Genomic DNA, 12701 nt, shown 5'->3' on the forward strand with positions numbered 1-12701 from the left:
ATTTCATACATTATTTTTGTTTTGCAAAATTCTTAAACTATTTGTATTTTTTGTATACTTATATATTATATGTATATATGTATATGTATACATAGAATGTTTAAGTATATATTATGATGGTCTCTAAATTAAAATAAATTTCTTTATGTATTTTGTATAAATTTGTTTTATGGCATCTTTTTTTTATAGAAATTTTATAAAAATTCAATTTTGATATTTTACCGGAAAATCTAAGTTTCAAATAAAATGCAAAACTAGCAGTGATATATGATCAAAATTGCTCATTTTATGCTTAGCTCAAATTAGTTTTATTTATGGTTTACATAATATATTTTGTAATAGCTTGAAATATCAAAAATAAATAATGTAATATAAATTATAATATCATAGGTTATAAATTCAGAACTATGAATCAAAGTGCAATTTATTAGTTGCTTTGTTTTCCAAAGTAAAACTTTTTCTTTGTTAGCATAGTTTGTAATTACTTTAATCCCGCTATATATTTTTTTTTAATAAAATTTAAACAAATTAATTATAATTTTAATTATACAAATATATTATTAAAATTTATTACACTAAATACATTAAATAATTAATATTTTTGAATTTTAAATTTAAAAATAAATTGAACATTTTTAAAAAATTTAAAAATTAGCTGAAAATATTTGTTAGTTTTAAATATTTTAAAATTTATTTGAAAAATAATTTTCTAGTTTAATTATTGACATGAAAAATTTCATTGGAATGATAGATAAATTTATTATTCAAAAAAGCTCAAATACTAAAAATTTAGAGTTGAACTTGAGTTTCTCAAAATACAATTTAAAATTATAAAAGAAGTAAGGGGCTAAAGAGTAACGATCAGAAAAATTAAAAAAGAAATTTACTATTATTAGATTAAATTGAAAATTTAATGGTAGTATTCATTTTTAATTTTAATTTAATTTAAAATTTTTTTTGTAATTTACAATAATTACAGGAACACATTGTCGGTATCATTTTATAAGGAAATTTTCAAAAGTGCAAATTTACGCGATATATGCGCCTTTATTGCATAATAAACGTGTATGTTGCATATAAAAGTTGAATACTATAATAATAATAATAGTTGCAATGAATTTAAAACATTTAAAATTTATTATTATGAATTTTAATATTATTAGTTAAATAAAAATTTTAAAAAATTTTATTTAATAACTCTTACTTATTTAAAGAAAAAAAAAACAAAATAATAAATTGTTAAAAAATTTATGGAAACATAAACAAATATTAATTTATTAAGAATTAGTTTGTTGATTAAAATTATTTGTTTAAATTATATTCTAACAAACAAATCTTATATTTATATATAATTTATACTACATACATTTTAATGATATTATTAAATGTACAAAATATTTAACATTGTATTTTTAATAAAATAACATAATATTAATATTATTTTTATTAGTAACGCAATTAAAATATTACATGTGTTTTTACATTCAAGATAGTTTTTACATTTGTTATTTTAAAGTATCTATACACATATATTTTTTTGTCCTTACAATCATATTGTTTTATTTTCCTACTAGTTTACATTATTAAAAATTTAATGTAAGAATTAATTATGTTAATATTCTAACAGATATTATTTTTTTAAATATTATATTTTTATAATAGAGTTTTTCAAAAGAAAAATTATATAATACAATATTGTAGTTATATAATATTACAATAATTCATAATTTCAATATATATATAGATGCCATTTCCATATTTATACATAAAAAGTGTTTTTGAATATTAAAAATAAAAAGTGTTTTTGAATATTTAAAACTAAATTGCCAGTTTTTAGTTCGAATTAAGGTATCTGAGGCGGTGTAGCCATTTAAGTAAAACTTTTAGTCGATACACTGCTTCTTCAATAGAATTCCAATGTATATAGTACTAAATTAGAATTAAATTTTCAAAAACACCGAAAAATAGAAATAAAAAAATATTTTTATATAATTTTATTATTAAAAATTATTTTCGCTCATTTGCAATTAATTGAAATATTTTTATATTTTTTTAAATGTTATAAACACAAAATTTATTGAAATTTATATTAAATGGTTTTCAATTTTGAAAAATGGTTCCTAATTTAACTTTTTTTTTTAATTTATAATTATATACTGATTAAAATACAATAATCTGTTGCCATAAATATATTTTTAAAATTAAATTTTATTATAAATTATTAATTTTTTTAAAATCATCCTGAAATTCAAATTCGATTTTTAGAGAATATTAATCTCATTCATCGTTTATAATTTACGTTATTTAAATGTCCCTATAAAATAATTATTTTTGATTAAAATTTTTGATTTTTGAAAAATTTCATTTTCATTGTACATATAGAAATTTATTTTTATATACATATATTGTATGGAATTTATATTTTTTTAATTATTATTTTGTTTACATATTTATAATTTTAAAAATTATTTAACTCCATATTTTTTGTTTTTTTGAAATTTTTGAGTTTTGTAATTTTTAATAGTTAATATTTTTATTTTAAGACCTAATTGTGTAGGTGCATATTATTTATATTGGTAATTATATATGTTTGCTTTGTTTCTTTTTTTGTAATATATAAGTATTTATTAATTAAAATTTGAAACGAATGTTATATTAATAATTAAAAATACATAATTATATTATTTACTATATAACTTTAAAATAGTTTTCAAATTGGTATATTTTACCACCACCATATTTTCTTTTGAGTGTTTTATATGAATTATTTTCATATTTTATTTTTTTTTTAATATTTAAAATTAATTAATTAATTTAATAAAATCTCATATTAATATTATATTTATAATATATATATATGTATATATATAGTTTGTAACATTTCTTAAAATAAGTTTGTGCATTTTGTTCACATTTTGCATTCAAATTTTCATATTTTAACTTATTTACTATATATTTTTAGAAATAAAAATTAAAAAAAAAATATATGTATATCAAAAGAAAAGACAAAACAAAAAAAATTAAATAAAATAAATTTAATATTTGTGACCAAAATTTCTTATGTTTTTTTTTAAAATAATAAAAAGATTAAAAATAAAAATAAGAAAATCTCTTTAGTATTTTTATATCTTTGTGTATCATCTTTCTTTCTTGTTTTTTTTTTTCAACTTTTTTTTTATTCAATTTACAGATGATCCTTTATCACTTTTCTTACAAAATTTTGTTTATTTATTGATCACATTATCTGCGGAGGAGTCTTCTCCTCCGCGCCTCATCTCAGCGGGGTGCATTATGAATATGTGTTGTCAGATGTTTTGATAAGTAATCAGCTCGTGCAAAGCATTTGCCACATGATTCACAATGGTATGGTCTTTCACCTGTATGAATACGTAAATGACGTGTTAGATCAGATTTACCACCAAATGCTCGACCACAAAATAAACATACAAATGGTCGCTCCCCTGTATGTTTACGAACATGTAATTTAAGATTTTCTTTTGATCGAACACATTTTCCACAAAAGGGACAAGAGAAACGTGATGATGGTGTTCTAAAATTAAAAAAAATGGAATATTTTATTTAAAGTGTAAAATAATTGCTAATAAAGTGTAATCGTTATGTGATGGCAATAAGTTTTGCATGTCGAGTTTGTTGTGGAAACACATTTTTACACAGAAGTGAAGCGTAAACAAAATATTTGTGGAGATATGTCAATCTGTGTTTGTATACGTGCGTATCTCAAGTTCGGCTAACGCGAATTAGATGAAAATTTATAAATGAGTTTACTTTGTTTGGCGAATTGATCGATTTTTTGGATATGTCGGGACTCGGAAACTGCATCTTTTTACGGGCCGATTTTCTTTGAAATTTAATATTTGAAATCAGGGTTTCAAAATAATGAACTTTTTTTGGAAATATCAAAGTTCGGGAATTAATTTCCACTAGGGGTCGATTTCATACTTTTTATTATATCAAACGAACTAATTAACAGAATTTCTTGATACTTCATATTTGAGCTCTGTTTGCTGCCTGAACTAACTCACGAACTTTTCAGAGAATACGAATGGGAGAATGGGAAAAACCTAATGGCATCAGATTTTATATAATATAATATATCATTGTAATTATGTTGCTCGTTACCTTTTATCTCTTTGACGTTCAGCGGCATCAACTCTAAGAAAATTTAATATTGATGCTTCTTGTGGATTTAAACCCAATAATTGTTCACTTGGAATCCTTTCAGCATTAATAAGAGTATTAAGTGATGTTGTCGGCATTTGATGCATTTGTTGTGATGATTCTGGTTCAATTTGTGGTGAAATTAATCGAGGTTGTAAGAAAAACATGCCCTATAACAAAATATTATATAAATAAAAAAAAATATCAAATATAAGCATAATAATAAGCTTAAAAATTTCGAATGCTTTGTAAGAATATAAGAATATACTTAAGGATATAATTATAGGGGTCAACTTTCAAAGTTAAATACATATGGAGAAGTAAAAATAATAGGTAAAAACTAGATTTAAAATCAATCTTAATCTTCATAACAAAAATTATAAACTTACTCTCTTATTTGTACTATATAGACTTTCCGAACTGGTTATTTTTGTTTCAGCACAAATGGGGGGAGTTTCTGGTGTAGACAAATTTGTTGTTGTAGTTGGTGTTGCAGATGAAGATGAATTTGTATCACCTAAACCAATGCCCACTGAATCAACAGTATTATCTTGCTCCTCTTCATTCTCCTTTTCGCGTTTAAAACTCATTCGAAGATCAGCCACTTCATTGTGAAGCATTTCATTTGAGCTAGTTACAATTTCTTGATTATTATTTCCATTATTAATATTATTGCTGTTGTTGTTATTATTATTGTTATTGTTGTTGTTTGGATGTTGATTGTCCAACATATTTCTACGTTCTTTTTTACCATGTAATCTTTCTAGTGCATGATTAAGACGATGCTTTTTAAATGATTTTAAGTAACGAAATTGCATTCCACATACATCGCATGTAAATAATTTATCCGCTGGTAAGCGGGCACGATGGTTTTGTTCTTTATGTTTTGCGTAAGCTGATCTATAACGATATGATTGACCGCATTGCTCGCATATAAATGGTTTATCTTCAGGACCCGCACAAGGATGTTGTAAAGCGGCATGCTGTTCTAATAACCAAACGTTCGGAAATTGTGCATTACACACAACACAATGTGTTTCTTCTTCAATTGGCTCGGAAAAAAGTAAAGAATCAACAGTTGACATAATTGATGACGATGTTGATTTTGATAATGGAGGTGGTGTCGATGAGGTAGATGATGAGGAACTTTTTTCCTTGGTACTGGACGTTTCTGTACTTGTTGTATAACGTAAACAACTTGAAGTATCACCTAATGATGAACATGAACCACCACCAGCACCTCTACGTAGGTAATCATTTAATGAGTCCTTTGATGCTGATGATGATGTATTACCATTTAAAGCTAATTCAGCCATTTCAGCTTCTTCTTCTCGTTGGACGGTTTCCTCTGAACGTTTCTTTAATTCTTCAAGTATTGAATCTTTTTGGTAATAGGGTGGTGATGACTCCGCCTTTCGATTGTGATGTTGCGGTTGCTTTTGCTGTTGCTGTTGTTGATGCTGTGGTTGTTGTGGTTGTTGCTTCTGGTGTTCTCGTTGTTGTTCATGTTGTTGCCTTGCTAAAAGATTATGACTGTGATGATAATGTGAAGTTGTTTGACTAATATTTGTTGGTGTCAATGAGAAACGATTTGCAATGTTGTTGTTATTATTATAGTTTGGATTATTAATGTTACTGTTATTGTTGTTATTAAAGAGACTTTGAGATTTGTACATTGCTGCATGCTTATTCAGAAAATCATGGTCTTTGGACGATGCTAATATATCAGTTATTGAGTTAAAACGAATTGGCTCTTTTGGCGATGAAAATAAAAGACCCCGATATCTAACAAAGAAACGTAATTATATGTATTTATTTTTGAAAAAAATTTTTGTTTCATTACTGAAATTTTTAATTATTTTTATTTTTAGTTTATTTTTGAATAACAAAATTAATAAAATATTTAACTAAAAGCAAAGCTTAGTTGAAAATCAAAGTTACCTTAAAGTTTCTTCAGCTAATAGTGCTTGGTGATGTAATATTGCCAATATTCTGGACGGATCTGTATCAAATAAGCCTAGTCCGAGAGGAGAAGTAAATGGAAGTGGAAAAGAGCTTTGACAGCGTCCAGTTGCTGGATGCGCTGACAAAGAACGTGGAAAATTTGGAATAACATGTTCATCAATCTGAAATTTATAAAAAATATATGTAAAAAATGTAAGATAATAAACAATTAAAAGAAACTAATAAGTGACGTTGGGAGACTTCTTGGCAAGAAAATTAGTTTGTTATTAAATTAATTAATTAGAATATAGATTTTTTTATTTTCTTTTTAATTTTTTTTATAAGTTTTTATTTTTGTTAATTTTATCAAAAATATGTTTGTAAAAATATTTGTGTAGGGTAGCTTTTAACAGTTTTGTCGCTTATTAATTCTATGGCAATTTTTCAAAATATTAAGAACTGTAAGTTTTCTATACGACAATATAAATATGTTAATTTTTTTTCATTTTGCTTTTAAAATGGGAAGTCTCAAGCTACCATTCCCAGGTTTCACGATGAATATATTATTCGTATATTTATCCGTATATACATATGTAATGAGGATGTCGTCAATTGCCATTATTATTAAACACTGGCTAAAAATCGGTTTGTGCTTGACTATGAGGCACCAAAATTCTTATTTTATTTCAAAATTTTCAAATTTATTGGTGAAGTAAAGAATGACTATTGCACAAATTTTTAGATCATTAAAAACCTACCTATTCAGTAAGGTAAAATTTTTTAAGTAATTCAAGTTTTTACAATAAATTAATTAAAGCAATTGTTTCAGTTTACGAAAGCACATAACATGTCCGTTAAAAAAAAAGCAGCATTCGTAATAACTTATAATTTACCGTTAATAAATTGTGATAATTTCAAAAGTGCATTAATAATTACACTATTAATACACAATTCAGCAATTACAACCAGTAGGTTGAATTGCGAATTAATATTATATTGTTACAACTTTGAAGTCCGGGTTACAAATTTAAAACTTAGTTAAACCATATTAACACTAATTTAGACGACTTGGTAATGACATTTCCAATTATTGGACAATGGTCAAACAATACTTTAGCACTTTAACTAATAACTTTTACAATATATGAAATTGTTTTTTTGTTGGCTATAAGATGTGCTTGCAACCCAATCCTGTTTTAATAAACTTGTGACAATAAAACAAATAAATTTTTTTTTTGAAATTTTTTACAGCATTTTTTGTTTTTTTTTTTTTGTTTTATTTCATCAAAATTGCTTTACAACTATGATATGCATTTATTTGTTTATTAATGTTTATTCTTTTATTATTTTTTTTTACTGTTTCTAAAATTCTTCTTTTGTAAAGTTTTATTTTCGAACAAATCCAACTTCTATTGACTTTTTTCTATAAATTTCTGTGGTTGCAATTGCTAACTATATAATATACACATAATGTATGTAGTTATGCACTTATGCAGGTTATTATTTATATTGGTGAATAATTAAATTTAATATTAAATTCAACTTATTGGGTTTTTTGTGTTTTGTTTTGCAAAAAGGAGTGATTTTGAAATTTTATTTAACATTAATGAGTTCTGTACAAAATTCGTTTTTTTTTTTTTTGGAAGGAACGGTTTGATTAATTAAAATAATATGTAAAATTTGTTTAAAAAACAAAATAAAAATAAGAAAAATCATAAACTAAAATTTAATACACATAAAATTAAAATATAAGTGGAAATATTCTATGGACAGGATTTGCCCGACAGAATCGATTTATGGGCAAAAATTTATCACGCAAAGTTTAAAAATGTTGATGCTTTTAATTTATAAAGGAATAGAAATTTCTATACTGCTCCAAAGTAGTCTAAAGGTGTTTATAAGTGAAATGTTAGTTTAGAATGAAAATTTTGTTATAAGGATAAAATTAACATGTAAATTTAAATATTGCAGATTTGATTTATTTTTCATATAAAAATATTATACCATCAACAAGATTAAATATGCGTAACAAAATAAACTCCTTTGAGCTATTGCTTTGTATATAGGCTGGTGTATTTGAAAATATTAAATTTCACCAAGAATTTATTGTAGATAAAGTTATAAAAATATTTTATGTAAGATATTAATCTTGGTTTAGTTAAAAGAAAATTGTCACAACAGTATGGAAAACATACTGTTGTGACAATTTTCTTTTAAATGAATAATAATATTATTAAAAGACATAATTTGACAAAATGATGAAGTACGATTGTAAAAAATAAATGGCGGTATTGTTGTGACATCATTGCGTGTTTTTATACGACGACTTTTGCATCAATGCTGATTGTTATATGTTGCATTTTTATATTAGTAACATAAGACAATCATTGATACAAGAGTTGTCGTGTAAACTCAACAACTATTAAGTTATGAATTTTTAAGCCAAAAAAAAAACGAAAATGAAACAAATAAAAAGTATGTATGCAATAATTTTCTAGAATATTCTTTATTAATATTAAAAAAAAAAATTATAAATAAAAAAATAAAATTACGTTTGTATTGTAAATGATACTTAAATCGAAAAATAGGATTTTTTGCTGTTTTATTTTTTTATATTCTTAATTTAATATTCTAAATTAAATTTTATAATTTATTTTAAAAAAAAAAAATTAATTTAAAATAAAATTCTGTATTGAAAATAAAATTAATTTATAAATGTTTGTATTGATGTATGCATTTTATAAATAAAGGAGCCTCATAGGAAACTTTTAATTTCAAAAATTCGCGCAGGTATAATTTTTTTTTGTTTTTCATAAATTTTTCATTTTCAATATAATTAAATATACTTATCAAATAATTAATTAATTAAAACTTTATAAAGTTAATAATATATATTTTATTTATTAATTTAATTTTAAATAAATTAAAATACATAAAAAATAAATAATAATAATAAAAAAAAATATAAAATAAACTATTCCAAAAAAAATAATAATAAAATAATAAATCAAAGATTTTAAAAAAAAGGAACAATAATTTACGTTACCAACTAAAAGGAATCATTTTTTTCAATTTGTATTTCTTTTTTAAATTATAATAGTAATATTCTTAAAAATTTATTTACTTATTTATATATTTTTTATTTAATGATAATAAAATAATAATACTATGTATATTAAATATTTATTTTATATATTATATATATATCCTTTGTAAATATTAATAAATCTAAAAAATTATTTAATATTCATTTAATGAAATATAATGAAATTATTATATTCTATTCGAATGTTATGTTAGTATAATAATTAATATTAATTGTAATATAAATATTTATTATATAATAGTATTTAAAAATTATAATTAAGTCGGACTCGTGTAAAAAACATCTTGTTCAAACAAAATTATTGATTGGAAATTTCATTTGTATATTTAATTTTAAATTTATGTAGATTATGTATGTAATATGAGTAGAAATTTAGCTCGTTAATAAAATTTATGCTCCGGTTTTAAGAACAATTGAAAATAAACGGATCCGACTGTAAATATGTATGTATAAATTATATATTATTAAAATATTATGAATATGAAATCATTAAGAATTAATTTAAATAAAATTTATATATAAATTAAACTAAAATTAAACTATAATTAAACTTAATAAAATTTAACTTTAAAAATAAATTCAAAAAACACTGTGTATTACATTATAATACCAATCATTATAACAAAATATAAAAATATTTTATTATATAAAACTTTGAAACTCATTAATATTTTCAAATGGAATATGAATGAAATGTGTTGTATATTAATTTGTATATTTGTTATATTATATAAATTAATTATATATGGGGCCAATTTGAATATGTACTTTTGTGAAAAAAAAACACTTTTATATATGAATGAATTAATATTATAATTAATAATAAATATTAAGCAATTTAAATATAATCAATTGAAAATCTTATGTTGAAATGTAGAATTTCATTTTCTTTCTCATCGATAACTCATTCGAAATTTGTTAAAACTTTATTAAACAAGGTATATATATGTACTATTTGTATATATGTGTATGTTTGTGTTATTTTATTTTTTTTCTAATATTTACAAATACCATATTAAATTTTCTGTCTATTTGTTTTATGGGTAATACTTTATAACTGAAAAGTTTGCAGTTTGAAGTTTATAAATAGAACACATTTCTGTATAGAAATTCGATTACATGATCTTGTTTCATGAGAATGTAAGATTAAGTTATAGAAATTTGGTTATCAAGGATTTGATATTCACTTCCATATAAAAATAACGTTTTGAATTAAATCGAAATAAAATTGAATAGCTGGAATGCTCTTAACAATTTTTCTATAATATTTTTATTTTTGTAATGGGAATGGTGCGAATATTTTACGTTATCAAAGGAAAATTTCTTTATAAAACAATCTCAGCACAGAATTTGCTCAATGCTTACGAGAAATATATATTTCAGAAAAATAAATTTCATTTATAAATTAGCCCATAAAATCATAAAATATCCAAAAGATAAAAGCGTTTCTTAATTCTTCTATTTCAATACCAATTTATATTTGTTTCTTTATTCGAATAAAATTTTCAAAAGTAATATGAGTGTTTGTTTTTATTTAATATCGCGGTATGTGCTTCAATTCATGCATATAGTTGAATTTGTTTGAATTTAACTTTTTATCATTTTTTTGATAATACTATACATAATATTATATGTATATATATTTATGTATATATATATTTTAAAATTATTCGAAATTCAATGGATTTCTAAAGTGTTAAATATATTGTTATATGGGATGTTGACAATTTTTTGTTTGTTGCTGTATAATATTATTATTATATAATATTTTTTTTTCATTTCGCATTAATGATTTCATTTTGTAAATTTAACAGTATAATTTTTCTTCTTAATGTGTATGTCATCTTCATTAATTGTTTTTTGTTCATTTTTTTTTTATTTTAATTTTTAAATTTTCTTAAAAGTAATATTTTTAATGTTTTTTTTTTCTTATGATTTTGTCATTTTTATTTAAAATTTTTTAAGGGGATTAGGCACTACAGTGTATGTGTAATTTTTAAAGTATATATGTATAATATAATATATTGATATATAAAATTTAGAACGCGGTCTACCTAATATTTTTGTTTTTGTTTTTCAAAATATTCTTTAATTATTTTTGTGATATTTTAGAAAATTCTCTGCCTAAAATTTTTAAGTATTTATTTCATTACTTCTAAAATATATTTTTAAGTTTATAAAATTATAATATGTCAATATTGAAATAAATAGGATTGAATGCGATTGTAAAATGTTAAGGTTAGTTTATGTTGCATTTATTTTCTCGAGCAGACCGTTTAACTGCATAAAAGCTAATACACATAGCTGTTAATTATTTCGAGAGTTGTAATGCGCACAACAGTTCCTTAAGAACTTGAATTTGAATAACTTGGATATTGACTTATTAATTAAAATAATGAATTGTACCATAACTTAAATGTTGGCAATATATAAATTTAATACCCTATATATTGGGATTTATTTAAATTAAATAATGTATTATTAAAACATTTATACGAACTGTTAATGGGGCATGATAAAGAAAACAAAACTTTAATTGCAAAAAATAAACTTACAGCACCCAAAGGGTTAAAGTTTATCAACTCAAAAGCATACGATTTTCCAGATTTTTGTTAAAAATTATAAATTTAATAATTAAATAGTTCAATTATTTTATTATGCGAATTGATTTCAATTTTATATTAAATTGCTGGATATTGAAGATTTATAATAATATGTTGAGGGTTCTTTTGTTTATAATTTGTTTTAATTAAGATATGTATGTATGTACATGGTTACATTAGTTAGACAGAAATTGTTATTACCAAAAAAAAAATTGTTTTTTTTTTTTTTGAAAATATAACAAAGTGTTATACGTATTTTATAACAGTTATTATAACATTGTATTATATTGCTTTAATATTAGGTGGACCGAAGACTAAAAATTTTTAATTGTTTAATCAAATTTTTATTTTTGTATTTTTTTTTTCAATCAATGCTGTGTGAATTTCGGTTGCTATTTTTTGTTTTTTTTTATTTTTGTATTATTTTTAATTTTTTTGTGTTTTTTTTTTTAATTTTATTTTTGTTTTGTTTTTAATAATAATTGCACTAAATAATTTTTTTTTTTGTATTTTTGTTTATAAATTTTTGAAGCATTTTTATTAATTTTGTTTTTTTGTTTTTGTTTTTAATAAAATAAAATTAAGGAAATATTGAAGCCGAAAATATTTTTTAAATAATTTTTTTGTTTTTTTTTTTTTTGTTCTGATCTCTCTGCATTTATAATTAAATTTATTATTATTATTTTTTTTTGTTATATTTTTACATAATTTTCTTTTTTTGCAATTTGTTTTTTTTTGTTTGTTTTTAAACGTAAAATATGTAAATATATAAATATCAATATGTTTTCGTTACAATTTTTTTTATATATAATTATGGTTTTTATGTATTTTTTTTTGAATTTCTTTTTTTTTTTTATAAAAATTAACTA

General features: G+C 21.7%; 1 protein-coding gene across 1 annotated transcript in view; it reads right to left on the minus strand.

Annotated features, from left to right (window-relative positions):
* Positions 1-3020: 3020 nt before the first annotated feature.
* Positions 3021-12701, minus strand: part of LOC129618739 (myb-like protein A) — a 138307-nt gene continuing 128626 nt past the window's right edge. Inside the window, exons 5-8 of the mRNA XM_055533701.1 lie at positions 6121-6305; positions 4569-5964; positions 4141-4349; positions 3021-3550 (exon numbers count right to left, since the gene is read on the minus strand). Of these exons, the coding sequence (XP_055389676.1) occupies positions 3277-3550; positions 4141-4349; positions 4569-5964; positions 6121-6305 (2064 nt within the window). The 3' untranslated portion in view covers positions 3021-3276. The remainder of the gene's footprint in view (positions 3551-4140; positions 4350-4568; positions 5965-6120; positions 6306-12701) is intronic.

This window comes from Condylostylus longicornis, unplaced genomic scaffold (assembly GCF_029603195.1).
Source record: "Condylostylus longicornis isolate FDR11 unplaced genomic scaffold, ASM2960319v2 ptg000010l, whole genome shotgun sequence".
In the NCBI taxonomy this organism is placed as follows: Eukaryota; Metazoa; Arthropoda; class Insecta; order Diptera; family Dolichopodidae; genus Condylostylus; species Condylostylus longicornis.